The sequence below is a fragment of the Zalophus californianus genome, chromosome 3 (assembly GCF_009762305.2).
Source record: "Zalophus californianus isolate mZalCal1 chromosome 3, mZalCal1.pri.v2, whole genome shotgun sequence".
Classification (NCBI taxonomy): Eukaryota; Metazoa; Chordata; class Mammalia; order Carnivora; family Otariidae; genus Zalophus; species Zalophus californianus.
Genome location: NC_045597.1, coordinates 171537326 through 171563514, shown reverse-complemented (window position 1 = coordinate 171563514; position 26189 = coordinate 171537326). Strand labels below are relative to the sequence as shown.

The window sequence follows — 26189 nt, the reverse complement described above, 5'->3', positions numbered from 1 at the left end:
AACAAATTGTTAAATTCACTTTTAATAAAATTTCTTCAAAGGGTACTAGGGCTTTTAAATCTAACACAGATAAAATAAGCCATCCAAAGAAAACAAAATACTTCATAATGTACCTTTTAGCCACACTGCCTTTTAAAAATGTTCTTTTGCTAATTGCATTTAGTGATTACAGAAACAAATCTGTTGCATTCTGTTAGTCAACTTAGTTTATGAATGATCAGGCATTAACACGAAATAATGTTTATGAAACAGAGTGGTCACATAAATGCATTTTACTCAAAATTATATTTGATGTACAATTTTAATCACTCTTCCTCTTTATAAGTTATATTATCTAGCAAGGTATTCACATTCTTCACATGGACCTAAGCCAGAGTTGACCTGTTAATGATGTTTGTACATTACTTATGAGCCAAGACTTGACCAAAATCTTTATGGAATTAGAATATATCTTTGTCATCCTACCCTTTTTGTCCCTTAAAAACAGTTTAACACGGGCGCCTGGGTGGCTCAGGTGGTTAGGCGTCTGCCTTCGGCTCGGGTCATGATCCCGGGGTCCTGGGATCGAGTCCCGCGTCGGGCTCCCTGCTCCTTGGGAGCCTGCTTCTCCCTCTGCCTCTCTCTCTCTCTCTCTCTCTGTCTCTCATGAATAAATAAATCTTTGAAAAAAAAAACCACAGTTTAACACACAAAGGTAGGTGAGTGTGTGATTAGCTCCACATTCATCCATTTAGTAAAAGTTTATTGAGTACCGACGTGCCAAACACTGTGCTAGTTCTGAGAAAACAATTGTTAGCAGGACAGACATAAGACAGAGATGACATTCTAGTGGGGGAGACAGATTTTCTTTTAGAACTCAACAAATTAAAAAAAATTTACAAATCGTATATTGAAAGAAATGTGCAAAGAGCTAAGATAAGGGTTGGTGCGGGGTTGGCACAGTTTCCGGTAGAATGGGACAGAAAGGATGAGAAAGAAGCAGCTGTTTGAAAAATGGTGGGTGTGGGTATGTTTTGTCCCCACCTCCTCACTAACTAAGTGATTATTTATATGGTACTGCACTTCCCTAGTGATACATTTTTATGCAAAGTATAACCATATATGTACTTTTAAAATGTGTGTAGCGTAGTTACAGCAAAGGATGGAAATAAATATACCCTCTAACCACTATAAAAATACTGTAGAGAAAAATTGTGAACACAGTGAATTACTACAGTTTATACAAAGGTTCCTTTCTACAAGTACATTGTGAGTCTCAGAGCCAGGATGATTCAACTGCAGAGGATGAAATAGAACCCCTGGTTTTAGGATGTAAACACAACCTTGACTTCTTTGGGGTGAGTTAGACATACCATGATCTGCAAATGAGAAAGAAACATAAGACGTTAAAAACAGGAAAAATTTCCCCAAATGGTCTAATTCTCACAAGTGGTTATATGATCTTTGCCATTCTAAAATCTGGGAGCCATTGCCCTCTACCTAAAACCCCCATTCTGGGCCACCGAATGTAGTGTCTGAATGCTTAGCCACTAGAGGGAGAGAGTGTGCCTCTGGTGATTCTGGAGCCAAGGAAAGGAACTCATGAAAAGGATAGGCTTTCAAGGGAGCTAAATTAAGCTCCAACCAGCTAGGGGTAAGGACTATTCCAACTCTGGTAGCTTTGGGAAACTTGAGGATGGTTCCTTAAGACTTCACAATGGATCCTCTTCTACTAGCAATTAGACTGCTTAAACTATCCAGATATTTCATCTTAATTTTGAATATGTTTTAAATTCATCTTTTCCAAGGACCTCCATAACTTTGCAGCTACTTAAACACAGGCTTAAATTTTAGCAAGGACTTGTGGCAATTCAGGGAAGTTACATTTCTCTTTATATATTGGGAATTTATATATAATGAACAACATTCCAATTTTCTAAGATAATTTAGGATTAAAATCTTTGCTATCTACCGGGATGATTAGAATGACTTGTGGAGTTCTAATTTCAGTCCTTTCCAAATATGACTTCAGGAAAATTAATTTTACTTAGATAATAGGCTTAAAAAAACACACAAAAATCTGCCTTACCAATATATAACTCACAGGGGGAAAAAAAAATATGTGTGTGTATATATATATATATGTATATATATATATATAAAACCCACAGTAACTGCAATTTTTCTTAAAATTGTCATAAAGTTGTTGTTGCTGACCTAAGCCCAGATGATTTGTTCGCCAATGGAAATTGATTAATCTTGTTTGCATTATGGCACCAACTTTCATTTTCCATAGTTTAAAAACGAGCCTATTTGCACAACTGTTTAAAAAATACAATGCATGAAACAAACTCTTAAGAAGTAATTCATTATACAACTTAAATATAGTTACTATACAAGTCCCATGGTATCCATTACTTAGTGTTTATTAATGTGAATGAATTCCTTCCCCACCCTGAAATCTAATGAAAAGAGATGGTCTAAAATTTTATAGACCTACAGACTAGTGTTTAAGATATAGTTGATGATTTTATTTTCAGTGTAGCACTTCTCTTTCCACAGCAGGAAAACACACACACACACACACACACACAAAACCAACCCAAAACTCAACAACTATTTTTGGGATTCTTGAAAGGAGTAGGAGTACGATGCTTCCTCCTAACTCTTTCAACACTGATTTTCTTCACAATCTGTGATACGGTTTCTCAGAAATGCTGTTTGGCAGTCCTGATAATTTCATGTGTTTTCAAACTTAAGCCACTCAGACTACACAGTTCAGTATTTTCAGCTCCTTTCATTTTTCCTTTTCCCTTTAATTATAGAAGCCTCTATTCCCTCTTTTTGCAAATGTGGTTAAGTTAGATGGTAAATGATACTATTTGTAGCAGAAATATGCATTTGTTTTTTTCATGACGATCCACAGACGTTCTTCCCAAATAAAAAAGCTGTGCTGTACCTGATGATACTGACGGCAACACTTCCCTCGTACCAACGTTTTGGACCCTCAACCGTTCCTTTGACTTTGGTGAATGCGGCACAAGCCCTGGGGAGTAAACGCAAGTAAACACTCTAATTTTAAACTTGCACTGTAAAGCACTTTCAAAATAGTTGAGCTTCATCTCAGACCTGAATTTCCTTCTCAATTCATTCCCTCAATTCATCCTGATTCGTGTCCCGGTCTCCCCGGTGCCGTTTTCTGAAATTGTACCGCATAGTTAATTGCGAAGCCCGAGTGGGTGGGTCCACGCGCACACCCCGGCTCCGGCCAAGACGCCGATGCCTGAGCTCCGCGTCGGGCGCCTGAATCTTCGTCCCGCTCCCTTCGCCTGGCCTCGTCACAAATCCCAGTTTGAAAGAAAACTTCAAGCGGCCGAAATGAACCTCCCCTCACCGCTCCAATCCTTCCTTCCCAGCCGGCAGAAAACGTGAGATTTACTATGACTTGGGGGGAGCGGTTTGGGGTCGCCGTGGCACTCTCGGAAGCAGGTTACCTGGTCCCCCCTTTGGGGGCGGGATCCGCTGTTTGCGGGGCCGCAGGGCCGGGGGCGACGCGGCCGGGCGCCCGGGTGGGCGCGAGGGAGTGCGCGCGTCGCGGAGCCGCGGGGCAGCACTTGTCCTGTAATCGATTGCCGAGCGCGCCGAGCGGCCCAGAGCGCAGACACGCGCACACGCGCCCTCGCCAACCCGCGCGCACAGGCGCGCGCGCACACACACACACACACACACGCACGCACGCACGCACACGCGCGCGCACAGGCACCCAGGCCCCGCACACACGCACACACACACGCGCGCGCGCACGCACGTCCGCCTGCCCGCGCCCTGGGCCCCGCCGTCTGCCGCCGCCGCCAGCCCGCCCTCCGCCCGCGGGCGTCTGCGCGAGCCCGGCCGGCGGGGGAGATGTGCTCGGGCTCCGGCGGATCGGTTTCTCGGGGTTTGACCAGCTGTCCCGGGCTAACCCTGCTCCTCGCTGAAGATGGAGGAAGTAAAAACAGGATTACCCTTAGCTACAGATCCACTGCCTTAGTTTCCACCACCAACTGCAGTGCACAAACACACGTTAGGCACAGGAAAGAAAGAAAGAGAGAGGATACACTAACAGTAAACACAAACAAAAGGGTGATGGGATTATTTTACTGCATGCACTGCTGAGGTAAATCTCCGCTTGGCTTTTGCGTGGTGAAGAACAGCTCTTGTTTTATTTGTCTTCTGATTCATAGATTATATATAAATATGTGTATCTGATTTGCAAAGGGGGGAGTGTTTTCAAAGTTAAGTGTAATTATATAGCATCTCGTTTTGCACTGTGATGTGATCAAATGACTTGTTGCTGTTAACCAGTAATAATAATAATATAGATATTTTTCTCTGGGCGGGATGGATTGTGGTTATGATTAGGATAATGATTTCTGTAAAGAACGCTCAGGGAATCGGGTTGAAAATGTTGTCCTCTGCCTTAATTTTTCGTCCCCTCCTTGTAATGTGTTTCGGGGATGTTAATCGATTAATCAGTTCGCATCTCTGTAGCTGTCATGGATTTTGACTTGTTTTGCTTTGTTTTAACTTGAATTCCAAGGAAGATTGGGTAGCTTGGAATAAATTGTAGCTGTCCTGGTAGAAGGTAATATCCAGATCCTATTGGAATTTTTTTAAAAAAGCAAAAAGCCTGGTATGACACATGTAAAAAGGTAGCAGTTAAATCACTTTGACAGGTTCTAGTATGGGCAAAAGATGGAATTAAGATTTTATTTTTTCCTTTCTTTTCTTCTTTTCCTTTCTCTCTCTCTCTCTCTCTCTCTCTCTTTTTTGCCAAGGGCGAAAAACAGTCCTGTAAGTTGGCCTAGGTTCCTCGCTGGGTTCTGCCTGACTGTCCCTCCCCTCTTACCCCCCCCCCACCTTTTCTTTCAGTTTTCTTGTCTTAGCTTTTGGTCGATTCTTAAGGAACCGGTGGATCAAGTTTTTTCTCTTCTTGTTAATCGCATTGCTGTAGCACTGACTGACCTCTCTCTCCCTCTTTTTTTTTTTCCTCTTTCCTGAAAGTACGTGGTGCCATTCCTGAGTGACTTTTCCTACTAGACCATCCCAAAGGGACGAGGGGGAGGGGTGGAAGGAGGAGGAGGAGGAGGAGGAGGAGGAGGAGGAGAGGGGGGTGTTCCTTTTCTCTCATTTCTTGGTTTTGTTTATCAGCCGATCTGTTTGCAGGATTTGGGCTCGGAATGACCCACCTGTAAAGTGCTTTTCCTTCCTCCTCGCCTTGAACTCTGCAGGGGGCTTGGCTTGGAGGGGGCAAGGGAGGGAAAGAGAGAAGGGGGAAACACAAAAAACTTCTTTCTTTCTCTCTTGGTTTATCTTCAGCCCGACATTGTCACCTCCTCTTTGAGGGGTTAGAAGAAGCTGAGATCTCCCGACAGAGCTGGAAATGGTGATGAATCTTTTTTAATCAAAGGACAATTTCTTTTGTATGTACATTTCGTTTCTCTTTCTCCTTTTCTTTTTCTTTCTTTCCTTCTCTGAGGGTTAATAACCATTTCATTGATGGGGCAGACTTCTTTCGCTTCTCCCTGACGTTTCTTTCTTTTTAATATGTGTGTGTTAAATGTGTACATTTTTAAAGAGATAAACTCATTTGTAAAATATCCGAAGAAACTGCTCCCCTTTTAAACTTTACGGATGCCTTTCTTGAAAGCCTTATGTAATCATAATTTGAAAGAATTTGATAACAGTACAGCAGGTTGAAATTTAAGTGCTATGTAGTGACTGAGTTGGGAATTTGATCTGATTATTCCATAAAGAAAGAAAGAAAAGTTTTTTTTGGGGGGTGGGGAGGGTGGTGGTGAAGAAGGGGAGGGGAGGGAGAAGGGAAGTGGTTTTGGAGACAAGAAGTGAAGCTGCCTGTTTTCCAGTAAGTAATGGAGAAATTCCAGGAGCCAGGGCTAAATATACTTGGCGATCAATACAGAAATGGCTCATTGTGAATAATTTAGCTGCTGGTGCAGTGAGAGTTTTGAAACTAAAGGCAAAAAGGACCAGGGCCAAAGGAAAAAAAAATAAGTAAAAATCTCCTCAGGACATGTCAATTCTTTAAACTTTTTCCTTCAAAGAATACAGTTAGCTTATCGATCTTTTCATTATGTGAAATCAAAGCTAGGGGGTGTCATCTCATACAATTTACTTTTGTTTCTGAGAATTAAATTCTTGTTTTGTGTCATTGGTGCATGAAAATATTTCCCAAACTTTAAAAAAGTGATCCCCTTCCTAGGAGCAAAAAGTTTATGAAATTTTCAAAATCAGAATGTATTAAGTTGGCTTGGCATTTGTATCCAACCTTGGTCTGGCAGGAAATTAAGGTTACATTGAACAGGTGCTTACACAGAACTTAGTGTAGGCTAAAATGTCAATACAAGTCTGGGAGTAGGGTGACTGCTGCAGAGACCTTCGAGACACACTTGGGCACTAAATTTTTGTTTTGTTTTGTTTTCTTATGTTTGTTTGTCCTCCCCGCCCCATTAGAACATGATGAACCAACTTGCAACAATTGTGAATAGAGCTATCTGTATACCAGGGAAGTCCTCAAACTGCAGTGTGATTGTGGGAAGTAATGAATGGTAAAATACTTAAATCCCAGTGAAAGCTGGCACATTTGAGGTGTACCTTCCTATTTTTTTCTTGAAGTAAATTCTGATTAAGAGAGTTATTCCTTTCTCGCTATAGCCCATCTCACAGCACACTTATCTTTCCTATCCTATCTCCAGCAGGAATCAGATCATTTGCAGAAAGAGTTCAGTGACTTGCAAATGAGCACATACAGTACACTGTAGTATGTTTCTTGGGCCCAGGTTGCAGGAGCAGCAACATGGGCTAACCGCTTGGAGCTTCAAATAAGTTAAGCATTTAATGGCAGATACTGAAAGGAATCATTGTGTTAAGGGTATCATCTTTTGTATTGCAGCACTGCACTTTGACTATGGAAACAGAGGCTATTGATGGCTATATAACGTGTAAGTATTCATTTCCATTAATTTGTTATTGGTAATAAAATTAAGTTTGTGTTACCTGTATTTTATTTTCTGAATTATGGTTTCATCAAGAATTCTGTACTCTAATTTTCTGTTTGTTCACAATTTCACCTTTAAATGAGTTTGAGAAAATACTAGCAAAGAAGAAAAACAAAGGAAATATAGGAATATACCTACTCTATTAATGATAGTATGTTAGTAGAAAGTGGCTTAGCAGATCAACACTTTTGCACTGGAGTTTTTTCATTTACTTTACTCTTAAGTTTAGAATAAGTCAGGTTACATATATGTCTACCGATATGGCATGTACTAAATACTACTCTGTAACCTAATTTTTCTGACACATAATGTGAAAGCTCCTTAAGTTGACCTTTTTTTTTTAGCCAACTTTCCTTTTTAACATCCAACTCTCTGATGGAGCATTTTGGAAAATGCTCATTATAAATACTCTATGCTTGATGGATAAATTAGATGTTAAAAGAAAACTTATTTTTTCAAAAGAAAAATACTTTAGAAATCAACTATTCCACTTGCCCTTATTTTACAGTTAAGATTATTGTGATAATCAAATTTTATAATTTTTTTTTTTGTGGGCTGGTCATGGCTTATCATTTCATTCATTTGCTATATATTTCTAAATTATAGTTCCTCATACTTTCTTTTAAGGGAAAATGTATTACATTAAAATTTCAGGGCTATGCATGTCTCTGCATGTATGAAGCAAAGTTGGTAATTAGATTTTATGTGACAATGAACAGAGACCAAAAGGTTTTATTTTGTGAAAGCAGGTGACAATGAGCTTTCACCTGAAAGGGAGCACTCCAATATGGCAATTGACCTCACCTCAAGCACACCCAATGGACAGCACGCCTCACCAGGTCACATGACAAGCAGTAAGTCTTCATTTTATGATTTTTTTTTTTCCTATTTCTCTAGCGACACACTTGAATTTGTTAGGTCTTTGGGGTCCTCTCACGTTGTGGTGTAGCTGCTGCTATAGATTTTGCTAAAGAAAGAACAACACAGATTTATTCCTGTTCATTCTAGTATCATAAAACATGAGCCTGCTTACTAGTCTGACCTATCCCAAGGTGGCATTTGGGAGCTGGTGCTTACCTGTATCAGGTAAGAAATGTTAGACTTTGCTGGTTATTGTTTTGACTTGCCAGGTTTATGACTAGATTTGTTGTTGTTAGATAAAAGAATATGGAAACAAGTCACTTCCAAAGGACTCGTCACAGGAAAAAAAATGAAATAATTTTGTATTGCCTTGGTACAAAACTAATCCATCAGTGGTGGAATTGCAGTGTTACTTTTTTTTTTTTTAACTATGTGCACGTTTCTCCTCCAAAGCGTTGTAAGTGAAGTGTAATTGAAAATTTATGGACCCGATTTAAATCCATTTCTCTAACAAAGTGAAAGCGTTTTGTTTTAGACTGTCCAGAGAAGAACTGTGAAAATTAGGAAGGATGTTTTGAACTTGCAGCAATAGACAGGTTTTGGCTACTATTTTTGATAAAGAGTCATTCATTGATGTAGTAACCATTGTTTTTGTGTAATAAAAGAGCAACTTATATGCTGTCCGTGACAGAAGACCAAGTACTTCATTAAGAATATGGTTTGTTTTCTCTTAATTATAATGTTTAGTTATTAAGTGCAAATGCTGTGTTACTCTTCCTCAACCGTAATTTGAAATCTTGTGTTTCCCTTATACTTTTGTATGTGTTATATTCTTGTGTAGAAAGGACATCTGACTTATATGGAAATATAACTTAATTTAAACGTCTTCTCTTTGGGTGATATGTGAAGGAAAGGCAATTTCTTTCCTTTTTTTAAACAAAGATTTAATAAGTAAAGGAAACTGAATCAGCTTCTAAACTATGAACATATTCTCAAGTTATTCTGATTATCCAGAGAGAACAAATCTTCTTTCCAGTTCCCTCGTATAGTTCTCAAAACTTGAGCTTATTATAAAGCTACTAGCTTTGTAAATAGTAAAGACTTCTGAGGTATGAGCAAAAGTATATAAAGTATTATTGAATACATTTTATAGTTCGTTAACTTTAAGTGATTCTAACTTTGACTTGAAATTTTGATTGAACTATATGAATTTTCTTATGTAAAAGTTTTCTTTTTATTAATGGGAAGTATTTCCCAGGAGATTTCATTCTGGAAGCAGTTGTTGAAATTCCTTTATCACATAGAAAGAAAAATTAATAGTGAGTGACTGAATGTATATTAAATTACAGTGTTAATCTTTTATGATGGATCTTGTAACATTAATTTATTTTTTGGCTAGTTGGCTGTAATTTGACAAAAGTTATACTACTTCTGCAGTGTAGGCAGTATAATTTTTATATTTTAACATTTAATGTTACTAGTTCCTTGATAGAATAGATTTTTATTTCTCTGATAATTTTTGTTTCATTTCCTAAAGAGTAAAGATAGATTGATAGGAAAATTTCTCTTAGTATTTAGCTATCAGCTTTGGAAACTTCAGAAACTTTGAATAATCATAGACTTTTAGCTATCATTCCCTAGCCACCACTAGGATATCAGCAGGAAAATGCTTGTTAATTGGCTCCTTTACTTGTGAATTTGATTCTGGTTTGCAAGTAGTCTTCAAAAAAGCAGTTCACCCATTTATTTTAAGTAAACATCGCAGAGTGGGGGCATGATCAATTTGAACAAATAAGAGCTGTGCTTTTCACATTTGAGCTTTTCTCACCCAACCAACAACAGTAAAATTATGTTTGGTAGAGTTTTGTTTTGTTTTGTTTTTCCCCCAAACTTACTAGCCTGTGGCAATTCCATGTTAATACGGTTTTTGGCTAAGCTGCATGTGTTTTCGTGTTCTTTTCCGAAGAGTTGCAGGTGAAATATTTGGCTCTCACTTCAGAGTTGTCTGTTGCATCCTTTACGTAGCCTCTCTTTACAGTATCTAGGTTACCCACTTTGGTGTTAGATGGAGAAGATACCCACTTTTCCTTTCTGTTAGATCTAGGAGAATATCAGCATTTTAGATTGCCCAGGCAAACAGTGCTAAAGAGGGACTCTTGTCTCTTACTTAGAATAAGAGACCTAAAATTGGTCACTCAGATATTTTTCTGTAACTTGGAATTATTTGCGGGGAGGGGGGGCTGTCATATCACTTGTGTCTGAGATGATTGGTTTTCCTAAATCCATTTAAATGCATTGTTGAACTTTATCAAATGAAAATAGCTTATTTTCTGCAATTTTTTTTATATCTTCAAATATACTTCCTGAAGGGCTGTTGCGTCCAAAAACAGAATTGCAATTTTGATTGGAAGTATTCAAGCCAAAAGTAAATGGGAACACCTTTATGATAGAGTAAGATAGCCTCCAGGAGCAGCAAGGAGAGGACAAGACTGTATGTCTAAGAGGGAGAAAGTTATTTTAAAACAGTTTAGAAAAAAAATAAAAGAATTAAAACCTTTGATTTTTTTTTTTTAATAAAGTAGCATTCTGGCAGTAAAGTATCAATAACTTGTGATAGCCCCCTTATTTTGGTTTTAGGAAAGGGGTCAGTTTTACCACAAGGTCCTAGTCATTTGTTTAGGTTATTTGATGACTATTCTCAGATGAAGGCTGTCTGTACAACTTGCTGCCAGCTATTGTATAAAAAATAATGACAGCAGCTATCATTATTTGACAGTGCTAGAAAAGAGTATCGGCGACTTGGGGGAAAAACTAAAAAATGTTATAATGTCTGACAGCTTTTGGTTTTAAAATTTAGCATATAAGGTAAAAATCTTAAAAAGTAAAGGATAATGCCGATCTTAACATTTTACAGTAACTATTTCCTATGTTTTAGCATGAATTTTTGTAGAGAACTTTAGACTTTTTCTTATGGAATAAGATCTCTTTGATAAGAAGATGGGCATTGTTGCCTGAGATCATTACTCTACATCTTGAGTCTGCTGACAGTCTTCGGTGTCAGGGATGACAGTATATGCCTTGATGGCTACTGGAAATACACAGTGTTAAGTGATTTTAAAAATAGACTCTGGAAGTTAAGAATCTGAGACAGACAACTCAGACAGAACAATATAAAAATAATCCATATTGTATTTTGGCCCATCAGATGAGACTTACTTTGTGATGATTCCTTCTCTTTCTGGGTTAGCTCAATTCCAGTTCTTGCGTAGTGGCTTCAGTATCGGTTTCAAACTGTTCTATCTATACATGCTGCTTACTATTTTAAGAAATTAAGGTTCAAAAATTCGAAATTAATCTTTATCTTCTACTTTTCTAATGCCAATGAGTAAATTTTCCTTGGAGATAGGTAATGGGATGAAGATACATTGTGACACAGATTTTGTTTCTATTACTTTAAAACTTTTTACGTGGATCAACTTTGCAGTCAATACTATTTACCAGCCAGTTTGATGGCCAGGTGGCATGTATGGAATTGGAAGAAGTAGTAATTCTAGTTTTACAGGACTCTGACCAATAATCAGGTCAGGGAATCTAGTTTATTCTTTTCAGAGTGCTTCACATTCATTTTTTTTCCTTAGCGAGTTTCCATTTTTAGAGCATAGTGAAGCAGAAGTATATTATAATTTCCATTTTTCTTATGTAGAAATGGAGGTCTGAAGAAATCGGTTGGCATTTTAGGTCCCTTAACAGAAGGATGGAGTTGTCAGGATTGGGGCATAAAACTGTGATATTACCTTGTGGTTTAGTTAGATCACTTTAACTGATATCTCTCTATAATATCATTGTCTCAAGGTGCCTGTCATGTCCAATACTGACCCATGTGGTAGGGCAAAACTGTATTACAGAGGTAGAGGAGGGTTATTATGAGGGTGGAGTGATAGCAGATAATCTTGTTAAGCAGATGCTCTCATGCACTTTTAAAAATATCGTTTATATTATGGGACTCATCAGCTTTCTGAATTGTCTTCTGTAGCTTAGTTTGGCAGTCACCCTTGGTTGGATTTCCATGGGATACACCCTAATATAACACCAGATGGACTTGATATAAAAACTCACTATGTTTTGAATTGTACTTAGGCTTATGTGTATACCTAACATACATTTAGTTTTTACTTATTGGGAAATTAAGAGAAAAGCTTGATTTGACTTCTTTACACCTATCAAAGGAAAGTGTCATGGTTATGAACCAAAAGGAAAAAAAAAGAAAAGAAACTAAAAAGGAAGTATGTATGTGCAGGAATTAACAGCAGAATTGCTCTGTAGTTTTATTTGCCCCTCATTTCCCCCTCCTGGCATTTTTAGGCTACTTCAACATAAGAATAAAGGCCTGTCTTCAACAAACAAGGCAACTTACTGTTGTAGAGTGTTATCCTTATTGCTTCTGTCTTTGTCAAATCTGTCTTCCCCACTGGAAGTACATTTTTTTTAGTGTAACATGATTGGTTAGGTTCTTTTGGGAGTCTTCCTTCAAGCTGTAATAAATTGAGATCTCTGGGTCCCATGCTTTTTTCTCCTAACTTTAAATATTGATATATTTTGATCTTATGATGTTCTGAAAGATCAATAGCAGGGGCACAGTCATAAAATTGGTAGAATGTGTTGTTTTTCTTTGATTTTTTTTTCCTTTATATCTGTTTAGGTCAAATGTATTTATTGGTCTGGTAATATTTTCCTTTTGGAATTAATCAAGACTCAGAATATCTATGCTTTGAAAGAGGTAAGGAGTATTTAGGAACTATATATTCCTTATTATAAACGTTTAATCAGCCCTGGAGTGAGAAAAGGATGGGGGACATAATTTATTGAGCATGTATAGGAAGTCCAGCACTGTGCTAGATGCATCCATGTTATTTCACTTAGTCTCCACAATAGCTCTGTGAGGGAAGTAGTTATTCCATTTTTTAAAAAGATTTTATTTATTTATTTATTCATTCATTTATTCATTCATTTATTTTATTTTAGAGAGCGAGGAGGGGAGTGCAAGAGAGTGGGGAGAGGAACAGAGGGAGTGGGAGAGAGAGAACCCCAAGCAGACTCCAAGCTGAGCATGGAGTCCATACTCCATTTTATAATACAGAAAACTGAGGCACAGAAGCAACAGATAGAGTACGTGGTTAAAAAGATTGGCTTTGGAGTTATACATGCCTGTGTTAGAATTCCTGCTTTGCCATCAACTTGCTGTGTGACCTTAGGCATGTTACTTCATGTCTCTGAGCTCCAGTTTCCTTATCTGTAGAATAGGGATAAGCTATACCTACTTCAGTGAACTGCTGTGAGGTTTAAATGAAGTAATGTACACAAAATACTTAGCACGGTTCCTGGTGCTTGCTTAGACCCAATAAAGAATCACTGTTGCTGACCCTCAGAGCAGCCAAGTCACTTTATCATCGATCAGTGACTCATAATAAAAAGAGTTTGTTTTCAAATCCATTTCTGTTTGAAATTCAGGTCTTTTGCTCTTTCCTTTTTACTATGTGGAACCGAGACAGGGATTTCTAATAATTTAAAGTAAAAATTAAAGAAAAGCTTTTTTGTTATTTAACACCTGTGAAGATTTTGGTTAACAAAGAAGTAGAATTTGTCTATATGTTAGAAATTCTTTTATTGGGTTTCAGTGTTCCTGAGTATACTTTTGTGTTTTTGGTTGTATGTAAAGAAAATCATTGCTTACCTTTGGTGCTCCAAAGATACCAGTCGTTAAGAATGGTAAAAGAAAAAGTTCCCTTAATAGATAGACCTATTCATATCTATAATCAATTCTTTCTTAGAAGGTCTGCATCTAAAATTTCACCTCTCTTGATGCTTCTGGTAGTACCATAAATTCTTATTTGATGATACCTAATCACATTGTAGGCCTGATTGTTGCTATTTGTACATTTTGGGGTAATTTATTTGTTTTAAATTTGAAGTAAGCATAACATATATAATTATCACTTCTAGCTGTTTGCCATGTTGCTGTATCATTTTAATTGATAATTCAGCAAATTTATGGGCTACCTTTAATGCATCAGGCACTGCAAGGCGAATCCAAAGGTGAATAGTGCACCGTCCTCCAGGAGCTCATGCTCTAGTTTGAAAGACATTTAAGCAGGGCATTATACTATGGCATGTTTAGTGTTCTGATTATTATGGGGAGTGAACAGTGGTACTAGTTCAGGAAATCTTCCTACAGGGAGAGGCTGCTTGAGCTGAAACTTACTGAAGGAATAGGATTTAAGAGAGAAGTGGAAGGCTTTTTCAGTATAAAGGATGTATCCATAGTGGGAGCTGGGACATAACATATGTTCTGTGAAATGAAAGCAGGTTGGTATTTCAGAGTGTGAGGTTGGTGCCTAGGATTTGAGGCCAGAGATGACCCTGGACAATTTAGTCAGGGCAAGATAATGGTGTATCTCATAGAGGAGAAAACTTTTATTTCATTTTCAAGGAAGCCAAGGGAATTAACAAAGCAGATGACTTCTGTCTTTTGATGGTCATGGGGTCCCACTGGCTGTGCTGTGGGGAAAAAGGATTGTGGATGGGAACCTGTCTAGAGGCAGGAGTACTTTTAACAGCTCTTGCAACGGTGGAGTGAGAAGTTGTGAGAGCTAGTGGTCGTGGGGGCAAAAAGGAAGAGAAGGGTTTAGGAAATGCTTCATAGCTGTAAGTGCACAGGACTGGGAGAGTAGGGTTAAGGAGAAGAGGAAGTTCAGGAGGGCGATACCTGGATTATTGGACAAAATGGCGGTAGGTTCCATCAGGGAGGATAGGAAATATTGGAGAGGTTTCCAGGAAAAGATTTACTTTGGTTTGACTCTGGATCCAGAGAGTTTGGATCACCTGTAGAATATGAGAGAAGACAGCAGTCAGGCTTCTGGACAGATTAGACTAGAGTGTGAACTTTCCTAATTAGTGAAATCTTATTAGGCAGATTGTGATTTGGTTACTTTGCTACTGTCTTTAACAATGGTTTAGTATTTCTAAGAAATTCTTCCATAAGTAAGTCCCAGCATTTGATCAGTGACTTTATTTTCCTTGTTGCCTGATTAAATCAAAATTCTGTATTGAAATGTATGAGTACAAGTTTTGGTGACCTCTCTCTGCTTAATGGAGTCCTTTTATGCTGGTCTCAGAAGTTGGATTAGTTGATATGATTGACTTACCGAATTTTGAACAAAATATACCAGCCCTTCTCTTTAACTTTTTGTGGCATATTTCATATGTTAACTTAAGGTTATTTATTAAAAAAAATCATAAAGCTAATGTATACCATATGCTCCAGTGAGTCTACTGTAATGATTTGTCTTTACACCTATTTCTTTATAAATACATAATTTAAAATATATGAGGAATGATTTGTTTATTTGAGAGAGAGAGAAGGAGACACAGTGAGAGAGGGGGAGGAGAGGTAGAAGCCAGCTCCCTGCAAAGCAGGGAGCCTGATGCAGGGCTCAATCCCAGGACCCTGGGATCATGAGCTGAGCCGAAGACAGACACTTAACGACTGAGCCACCTAGGTGCCCCAAGGAATGATTTGTTATTTACATGCTGGCCAGTTCTGCCACATTAATAGCCAAGATACTTAATACTTTTGTCCAGAGCTTTTTTGAAAACTTTAGGATAAATATACATACATGATATATATTATTTGAAAATGATTTAGTCCCTACTTAATTTTTTTTAAAGTTTTTAACATTGTACCTGTTGGGGTAAAATTACCTAGAGTATGATATCGTATGATTTAAAAAACATCCTAATTAATATATTTATTATTTCAAAATACCTATTTCAGAGCTCCATCTTAAAAATGTAAGTGCTGATTACCCAAGACACTATAGAATTCCAAATGAATGTTAATGATAGAAATACTTCATCTGAGATTTCCTGTATATGGAGATTCAGAACTCTCTAGAGAGATATTTTTCATCTTTCAATCATTGATCCAGTAAACATTTATTAAGGAGTTACTTTGTGTGATGCACTGCTGATGCTGGGGCATGAAGAATATGTTAGGGTTTGTAGAGAGAGATGTTGTCTTTCAGGGTCCAAATGAATCCATATTTTATTTGAGATATTAATAATCCTATTACATTTAGAAGCAAAAAGGTGTGGTATACTTACCATGAATTATATCCATTATAGATGAATAATTGCTTCTCACCTTTTACCACCAAGAGGTGTTCAAAAGTGTATAAATTTGAAGATGTACAATGAAACAGAGCAAAAAATGCAACAAGCTTCTAAGATAGGTTCCCAAAGGATAACATTTCCCCAAGAAAATTTTATATAGGGGCACCTGGTTGGCTCAGTCAGTTAATTGGTTAAGTGTCTGCCTTCGGCCCAGGTCATGTCCTGGAATTGGAGCCCCACGTCCTGTTCCCTACTCAGAGGGGAGTCTGCTTCTCCCTCTCCCTCTGCTGCTCCCCCTGCTTGTGCTCTCTCTCTTTCAGATAATTAAGTAAAATCTCTTAAAAAATTAAAAAAAAAAAAGAAAATTTTTATAACGTAGGATTTGGCCATAAGCCTTGCAAAGTTCTGAAACTTGATTGGCAGCACACTTAGAGCGGATCCATATCTCATATCTCAGGATTGACTTACATTAAACAAGTTTACAAAATTGGTATAAAATCAGAAGGCCAATTTATGTCTGTACCTTGATTAAAAATAAAACAGGGGCGCCTGGGTGGCTTAGTCGTTAAGCATCTGCCTTCAGCTCAGGTCATGATGGATCGAGCCCTGCATCCGGCTCCCTGCTCCGTGGGAATCCTGCTTCTTCTTCTACTCCCCCTGCTTGTGGTCCCTCTCTCGTTGTCTCTCTCTCTGTCAAATAAATAAATCTTATAAATAAATAAATAAATAAATAAATAAATAAATAAATAAAACAAAAAACCCCAACCAACTAATAGAGAATCTGGATCACTCCAGTTGGCTTGAGGAGATCATTTTGGGTGATCAGCAAAGGTCACTTGGTGAGCAAGGGATCTGAACAAAAGGAGTTCATTATATAATTCAAATGTTTAGTGGCATCACAATAGAGATAGCATTGCCATTTGTATCATTACTGTTAAGTCCTTTGTCTAATTCCTTCTCCCCTGAATGGACATGGATTTAGATTCTGTAGATATATATGCAGCCAAAATACTTCTGGGAGTCATTTTTTTTTCCCCTTGGAGGTTAAATCCTACAGATTCAGTCTTTAACTTATATTAAATACATATAATCAGGTTACAGCCAATTTTCCTGGCCTAGGATCGACTCATTTACTTTAGTGTTATTTTACATTCCTGCTTTAGATTTGTTAATTGTTGATTTTATAACCTAACCCTATAAGAGCAACCTTGTAATGCCTATAAGGATACCCCAACTACTGTTACCATAAGAAATGGTATTCAAAGAAATGTTGATAGGTGATAGGGTTAGCAATTTAAGAGGTCTTAAAATCAGTTTTAAATGAAGATGGGAAATAGTACTGGCACCCACGAAAAATACCTTAAGTTAGTTGGGGATCTAGAAGTGCTCCTCGTTATAGGCCAAGAGGAACAAACACTACATCAGTTTCATGAAATCATTGAAGTAGTCTGACAATAGCAAATGAGATTTTATAGAAGATTATAGTATTTTAGTTTAGTTAATAAGGAAGGTGATCTTAATTACTGAATGTGAATTTAAGAATATTTGTGGGGGCACCTGGGTGGCTCAGTTGGTTAAGCATTCAACTCTTGATTTTGGCTCAGGTCATGATCTCAGGGTGATGAGATTGAGCCCTACCTTGGGCTCGGACTCTGCACTGGCTTAAGATTTTCTCTTTCCCTCTACCTCCCCCCACCCCATACAGCTTTATTTTGGGGCCACACATTGATTACAAAGAGGCTAATCAGGAGATTTTCCAGATGTGAATCTTTGAGGAAAAAGACCATGCCCTATCTCTTCAGCCCCTAGTAATTATTTGTTGAATTAAGGAAATATGATTGTATTGCATGTATGTATTTAAATAAGGTGTTTCCGACCTATTTGAGGAAATTTGAAAACTTAAGTTTTTAGATATTGAAATAATTCTGAAATCCTAACTTACTTGTGATTTTCTCTGTTTGGGTATATGTTGTTTTTAACGATGCCTCACTCTAAAAAAGATTTTGTAATTTTCAAACCAGCCCCCAAAAGGTGATTTCTGAGATTCTAAACAGCTTTTAAGTTTTCTGACTTTCTATACCGTCATGTTCAGTGGAATCAAGTGAATGTCAGTGTTTCCATGAATATTTTGTGGTCACCATCATCATCTTCGTTACTATTATCGTTAGATAGCATATTTAGAATTTACAGATTGAATTCCACATACTTATAATTTTGAAATCAGTTCTCTATCACCTATTTAAAACTAATTTTAGTAGCATGTACAAAATGAAATGCTTCAATTAACTTTTCTTACGCACTCCAGATATTTTGAGGAGCATATAATTAATCAGTGTAAAGTCACGTTCTAATAAATTAACATTCTGGGTGTCTACACCTTTGACATTTTTGTCATTGCTCTCTTATTATCATGGAAGTTATAGTTCTTATTACACCTAGCTGTGTCAACTCTACTGTCTTCTTACTAAGATATCAGTATGCAGGGCTTGGTCATATTTTGAAGTGCTAAGGTGCTACATTGCTTTACTTCCCTTGAATTAACTTTAAGAATTTCTGGTTGAGTTCTAAAGAGGTGTCATTTCTTCTACAACTGTATGAAATATTTTCTGTCATGGTCATTTTCATAAAGATCCTTGTTTAAAAAATAAACATTATAACAAGTAATATGTAGTCATTTTTAGGTATTACTTTAAAAGTCAAACACTTGAAAAACACTGATTCTAATATAGTGTTTTGAAATATGAAATGAATTCTATTGTAGTACTGAATGTTCTACAAAATATTTGAAAGCAGTAATAGATTTTGTTTGGACATAACTGAAAACTAGAAAAAGAAAGATATTTTCTGTGAGTCTGCTGTTTTTAAATTCTCAAAATATGAATTACACACCACCATCTGTCTGAACTATGACACATTAATGACCTAATGACAGTTTTTGGATTCAATTTTTTGGAAACAAAAACAAAAAAGAAACACCCCTCTGTCCCTCCCCAAGAAAAAAAACCCCCACAATTTAAAGTGAATTCTTTTTACAAAATTATTATTATAGTAAGGCTATTTGCATAAAATTTTTGATGAATTTGTGTAGCTTTAGTTGGTCTCACAGTTTGAGTACAATAGCTGGAAACAAATTTGAAGAGAGTATTTTTTCAGCAAATCAGAAGCTTTAGTTAACTAAACAATTGCTTTAATACAACTGTATGTACAAGAAAGTGCCATATGTCTTTTAAAAACATATGTGTTTTTAAACTTGTGAGCACAGTTGTGTATGTGCATATGTGTGAATGCAAAGAATAAGGAATATGAAAGAAATATCACACTATTGATAGAGTTCATGTTGGAGTATGGGAGGGTAAACAGGGCATTTTATCATTTATCCCAAATAGTTCTGTATTATTTGGATCTTTCCCAAAAGATCTTTTACTTGCGTAATTAAAAACAAAACAAAACAAAACACCCTAATTCAGGCATCTTCTCAAAGAAATAAAGTCTGAAGCTTTTCTGTAAAAGAGCTAGTCATAGCTCTGATCTCATGGGTTTATCCTTGAAATTTCAGTGATGTTATAGAGTCATGAAAATGGATTACTGCCATTAATGATAAATACTGAAGCCAGGGGTATTCTGGTATACAAATGGTGTCTATAGACTCTTTGAATATTATTTTAGATTTAGTCTGGATAGAGGGTATTAATTGCTATAATACAGTGGAATTAATTGCTATAATAAAGTGCGTTTTTTTATGAGTGATATTCACTCATAGCAGGAGATGCTGTAAATAGTGTTCATATCAGTGTACTTCTGGCAGTGGTAAGGAGGCATAGCATTATGATACCAAAATAAATCTGAGTAGAGTGAGTTAAAACTTGTACCCTGTATATGATAATCAAGATTACTTTAAAAAGTGCTTTAGTCTCTTTTTCATGTCCATCAATTTAAAACTCCACTGAGTGTTGCTAATGTTTACATTAAATCTTTTAAGGATATACCGTTTTTAGCAAGACAACTGTGGTTTGTTGCTAATGGGAGTAGGACCTGTGAAAATAACTTGAGGCATATGAATGGGAAGGGCAGAGGTGTGAAGTGTAAGGGAACACAGAAGAGAGCTAGTTCAAGAAGAAAGAAAATAAAAATGCTGAATGCAGGAGTGAGGGGCAAGGCACAGAACCCACTAGAGTTCCTGGATCCACCAGAGAGGAATAGGGCAAATGGAAAATAGGATCTTTCCCTCCTTTTTGCTTCTTTCAGAAAGTATAAAGATCTGAATTTATAAGCTAATTAAAGAAGCTGCGTGTTTGAATGATGAGGGATGTGGCAATAAGATTAGAATGGTTTCTGGTGATAAATACTGAGATTCAGTAGAAAGAAGTTTACTTCTTCACATATCTGAAAGCCAGAGAGTAGACGATTGGGGTGGACTGGTTAGAAGAACTGGAGTACTACGGGTTTCAGTCTAGGAAGATGAGCCGATGGGAGCAGTAATAGAGGTTGGTAGAACCTAGAATAGATTGCTTGCTGTCATAAACAGTGGCATTACTGATGGCCCCACTTTGGACTAATCTATTCCTTTTCTCTTTTGCAAAAGTGACTGTGTAGTATACTGTGTGTGAGAGATACCTTAACTGGTTGTATTTCTGAATTATCACCAATGCAGTAAACTTTGGTCTTGTCCCTCAGCTGCCTTTTTACTTCAGTGGGAAAGGGATTAGGGAGTTAGGGAAACAGTAAGAACTTTCTCTGCTCTGCTCTTTTCTTTTCTTTCTTTCTTTCTTCCTTCCTTCCTTCCTTCCTTCCTTCCTTCCTTCCTTCCTTCCTTCCTTCCTTCCTTCCTCTTGGGAGGTGGCAATGAAGAAGGAACTTGATATTGAGCAGATGAGATGGGGTTTTGCATCCAGTTTCTGTTCTCTGATCTGTTGTTTTTCCATTTTCCCCCTGAAGTAACTAAGACACAAGCACTGAGTGTTTTAAAAGACTTTCTTAAGATCATACTCTGTCAGAGATTTAGAATTCCCAAGTTGGCTTTTACCCACTAGAACACTCTTCTAAAATTAACCTTCTGATAATACTGCAGTTAAAATTTATCAGACATGAGATGAAGTTTACATGTGTATTATTGTTGAATGAAAGGTTTGCTAAGCCCATAAATAATAAAAACAAGATCAGGGTATATGTTTAAGTTGCTTAAGAAAACAAACTGTTTTTAAGCCTATTATTTAAGCCTAAGTAACATTTTATTTTTAAGACACTTTACGCTATTTGAAATACTTTCACATCTAACATACATTGTGCTTATTAAAATTTGAGCTTAAATATTTATTTAAGCAGTCCCTGAGGACTTTATTCTTCCTGGCAGTACTTAAGCATTTTATTTGTCACTAGAAAATAATAAGCATATATTTTTTAAAAAATTACAGGATTGAATAAATTTTCCCCTTCCCCTTCCTCCATAGTATAAAAAAGTGAGCCCTGGTATTGTATGTCAAATCTGTGACCCCCTAGCCAGATAGTTCATCTCTTGGCATCTCAGTTTGTAAAACAGGTACGTTAATATCTGCCTTGTCAGAGGAGTGCTGAGCTTTGGAAAAAATATACATAAAGTCTCCAGAATGGTGACTGGCACATGGTAAGTAAACCAGAATGGTAGCTATTATTTTATTGTTAGATAAAAAGAGTATAAGACAAAACTTGAATCAAGTAACTGAGAAATAGATCCCACAAACATGTTATATTAAATAGTCTTCTAGGAAGGACATGCTGTGAGACTGCTTTTAATCAACAATTTTAATAATAGTAAAAAGAAAGAGTGAAAAGCATTGCCAATAAAACACAAGATATCTCCATCATTGACTAGATATTTTTATTCTTCATCTGTCTGAGTGCTGTCAGATAGTCCTTGTTTGAAAAGAAATGTGTGTGCAAGTATGAGGCAATTATTAATTCTGTTGTATTCAAATCAATTACTAAAGAAATGAAACTAAAATTATCCTAATTAAAGCGAATCACAAATAAACCTGCTCTGTTTGTGAGGGATATAATTGAAATGGTAATTACTCAGTAGTAATGCATTTCATTTGAGGATAGCAGTTCAGAAGATGTGTTCATGGCAGGACTTGACTGGAGGGTGTGTCTCCCTGTTGACCTGGCCCAGAGTGATCTTTTAGCAGGGACTTGTTCACTTGTTTACTAGATGTGTTGGTGAATTCCCAATATGGTTCTGCAGTTTCGTGAATTCCATACTCATGGTGCCACGTGTCCTACATCAGAATACATCGCTCTGTTGTATATCTGGAATTATCAGCTATGTATCAGACCCTAGTAATGTTCATTTTTTCCCCTTTTATCCTGTGAGCAATCAAGGAGAAAAGTAGATATTCTTTTTAAAAGATTTTATAGCGGAGTATGTATAAACAGACTACTCATAGTTCATTTGGTTAAAAGGTGCAAAAATCTTTGTAAATCCCAATGAGATCATTTAAAGAGACACAATTTGCTTTTCATGTCCAAGTTGAACTTTTCTTGGGTCAGGGTTACTATTAGCATGGTGACAGTGCAATCACTCTTCCAAACCAAATGACCCTTTTTATCCAGGAGTAATTTCTTCTTTAAAAACAAGGAAGGCTTTATCACTTCCTATCTTGTTTTACCAAGACTCCCTTACCTGTGTTCATCTTATCTCCCCTGTGTGACTGGAATCTCCTTGAGGGTAGGGGAAATGACATAATCTCTGCAGCCCAAGGATAGCACACAAATGAACAGGCTTGGATTTATATCGGCTGTGTTGTGTATTAGCCTTCACTTCCTCATTGGTAAATAAGGGAAAGTTGGTACTTGTCTCTTGGGGTTGTTGTGAGGATTAATAAAATAACTTTAGCTAAAGCTCCTGTCATACTGCCTAACACATTTCAAGAAATAATTCAAGAAATATTAGTTACTCTTTTCTATAGAAGTTAGCACAGTGCCTTATACATAGTAGTCTCTCAATTAAGAAAGTTGCCTGTTAATTTTTAAATACATTAGGAGGTTAATATGTGTTGCTTATCTGACTGGATACATTAGAGACATATCTCAGTTATTCCTGTAAGTTATTACTTAGATTGACCCTTACAGGTTTGGTCACTTCAGCACTGTGTGTGCTGTGGATACCAGAGACGAAATCACCCAGCTAGTCTTTTTACTCACAAAGCAGTTTTAAAATAAATGGTCTAAAGTTAGCACTAGCTTAGACTCTTTTTTTCTTAACACACATTCAGGCTGATAGTACAGTATACAATACTGCAGAATACTACATTGGACTAAAAGTTTCAAGTACTTAGAAGTTTCACATGGCTTCATAAAAATACATCTTTTCAGGCCAATGTCACTCTCTCTAGAATATAGAGATAGGTTTTATAAAAGACTTTAAAAGATAGATAGATAGATAGATAGATAAAAAGAATTGAAATTCAGTCCGAGACACTTTGGTTATTTGTTGGCATTATTTAGAAAGTCTATACTTTTAAAGTTATTATTACTATTATTATTTTGAAGATTTCTAATCTTTGTGATCTAAGATCTTCCAAATTATAAACATGCCTATTTACTAGACACATGTGAAAATGGGATATCATATTGCTGTTGTTTCAGTGAACTCTTATCCAGTAGCTCATTCCCAAAGATCATTTAAAAACCTACGAATCAAATGACCCTTCCTTAAAACTGTACACAGTTCTGCTTATGCTAGATTGTGAGGCCAGACTTCAATTTTCTTAGTGCAACTGTGTTAATTATCACATTTGTTCATGATGATCATAACAGTACCTAGAATCAGTTACACAACCTTTACAAAGGCTTTTTTTTTTCCAGTTTTTATCTGAATCCTTTCTTGAAATCCTGTTTAAATGTGTCCAGGTAATTTTAGATGAGCAGAGGTTATCTAGTTTTGCCAACATTTGTTTGTAATCATTCCTATAGCTACAAGAATTAAGGCAGTATATTTAATAGCTTGGAGGATACTAAGTCTTCTCCTTATTTATATTGTAAAATATCATCATCTTATCTTTTTATTACTTCTCTACCTTTGAGTTTTCTTTTTTTTTAAAGTTACAACAAAATTGTATATTATTTGGAAGCTCGTGAAATTTAGTTCTCTTGACATAAGGTTCTGTAAGTTAAGCCCATTATATTTAACTGGCGCATATAGGAAAACAATGTACTTAATCCTAACTAAAATGAAAAGTGCTTGTATCCATATAGTAGCAATTTAATGATAACAGGTTATCTGCATTTTTATGCTGAAAAGGAACCCTTGGTGGTAATCAATCTGTGATTTTCTATTTGCCGTTTTTTTTCTCTTTGTTTTGTGAGTGGTTGGTTTTGAATTGCTGTAAAACATTTTTAGCTGCTAGCAAGTTTGTTTTTAATCAGTTAATGAGCGTTGTTACCTACTTGGCTGGCTCTTCAGGATGGTGACAAACTTCACTCCTCCAAATGCTTCCTTTTCAAGTGTGGAGTTCATGGATATTTTGGATGTTAATATATTTTCAGTATCATGTATCTGGATGGGTACAACGCTGATGACTGATGCCTGTTAATTGTGTTTATCACTTTATAATAAGCGTTTTATTGTTTTAAAATGCTCTCATACTTTGAATTTTGTGTTTTTACTTCTCTGTTGCCTATGAGACCTTGGGCTTAGAAATTAGTATTTATTTCAAAGTTTCTACTTTTATCATATGTTTTGATTTTCTAGGTTACTGGCTATTGAGTTAAAGGAAATGATCCAGTTAGTTGAAATCAAAAAGCTAGAGGTTTTTGGTAGAAATGTGAGAAGTATATACTGCCTCTAAGGGAAAGATATAAAGAAGGAATGGCTTCATTAGAAGGGTCATAATCAGTGGCTGCCAATTACTTAGTGAACAGGAAACATCTGGTGCTCCCCTTCATCTATTAGCAGCCCTTACGTCTCCATCGGCAGGTCCTCCTCTCAGTTTATTTGGGTACTGATGATGCTTTGACTTTCAAGTCTGTATTTGGTATTGTTCCTTTTCTCAAACTCACAGTCCAGTGCCTCAGAAAACATTGGCTCCACATCTAAAATACGTCCTGAATGTGCGTAATTCTCACCATGTTCACTTCGACGACTTTGCTCTGAGCTACCATCATTTCCCAATTCTCTAAGCCTAAAATACTGCAGAAACTTTTATCTGCCCTTCCTGCTTCATTCTTTCTCTTCTGTTCCCCTTAATCTACCAAATAGGCAGAACTGGACTTTCTAAAACCTAAATCAGATTATAACAATCCATTGCTTTAAACACAGAAGTTTTCTATTGAAAGTAGAATAAAATTAAAATTCCTTCCTAAAGTCTACAAGATTCTAAAGGTTGTGGCCCCTGCCTCCATCTCAGCCCCTCTTCCTTGATTCACTAAACCTTCAAAATACCTTCTATTTTTCTTCTTGGACATGACACATTTGTTCCTTTGAGGGTCTTTGTACTTACTGTTCTTTTTGTTTGGAATACTCTTCCTTCATAACTTTGCATGAAAGCCTCCTTTTCTTCTCTCAGTTCAACTGTTGCCTCCTTGGAAAGGCTCTTCCTGAGCACCGCAGGTAAATAAGCCCCTCACAGGCATTCTATAACATTACTCTATTTTATTGTCTTTGCTATATTTACTAGTCTCTGAAATTATCTAATTTATTTATTTGTCTATTCTCCCAACACATACTTGAGCATTTGTATTGGTTACTCACATAGCCAGAGTAGAGTCAGGAACATAGTAGATGACAAATGTGGGCTCAAAGGCCAACTGAATTCCTATCCTTTGCCTTCCATAAAATAGAATTCTCTGTGTGTGTGTATGTATGCACACACACACCTGTATAGTAAACACAGTATTTTGTGTTGTGATATCCATTCTAAAGCCTATATTTTAGAAATCTGTATATTGAGGCCCATGGTCACCTGGGGAGAGAATAGCAGAACAATGATTTAAAACCTTGTCTTCTGGCTTTTGGCTTGGTGTACCTTCCCTTACATAAGACGTTCATTTCTTCTTTTTATTCATTTGTTTATTTACTCCATTTAAAGCAAATATTGGGTACCTGTCTGCCCTGGAACATAGCAGTCCCCGTGGGTGTAGCTGTTCTTG

The 26189-nt window shown here is 36.8% G+C and overlaps 2 protein-coding genes across 11 annotated transcripts in view; one reads left to right on the top strand and one right to left on the bottom strand.

Annotated features, from left to right (window-relative positions):
• Positions 1 to 4: 4 nt before the first annotated feature.
• On the bottom strand, positions 5 to 4200 carry LOC113920306. The gene is made up of 5 exons (XM_035726855.1): positions 4120 to 4200; positions 3474 to 3952; positions 2939 to 3025; positions 2197 to 2300; positions 5 to 1358 (listed from the first exon to the last, which is right to left on the bottom strand). Exons 1-5 carry the CDS (start codon positions 4198 to 4200, stop codon positions 1168 to 1170), a joined length of 942 nt encoding a protein of 313 aa, XP_035582748.1. The 3' UTR covers positions 5 to 1167.
• IKZF2 (IKAROS family zinc finger 2) overlaps positions 2308 to 26189 on the top strand; it is a 150744-nt gene continuing 126862 nt past the window's right edge. The window contains exons 1-5 of one of the 10 annotated variants that reach the window (XM_027589808.2): positions 3960 to 4135; positions 5338 to 5441; positions 6493 to 6587; positions 6932 to 6980; positions 7787 to 7891. In XM_027589808.2, the coding sequence (XP_027445609.1) occupies positions 6585 to 6587; positions 6932 to 6980; positions 7787 to 7891 (157 nt within the window). In that variant the 5' untranslated portion in view covers positions 3960 to 4135; positions 5338 to 5441; positions 6493 to 6584. Of the gene's footprint in view, positions 3408 to 3959; positions 4136 to 4168; positions 4254 to 4482; positions 4604 to 5201; positions 5442 to 6492; positions 6588 to 6931; positions 6981 to 7786; positions 7892 to 7975; positions 8124 to 26189 lie in introns of those variants that run through there. The other 9 variants (XM_027589809.2, XM_027589807.2, XM_027589805.2 and 6 more) reach the window with 9 other exon arrangements.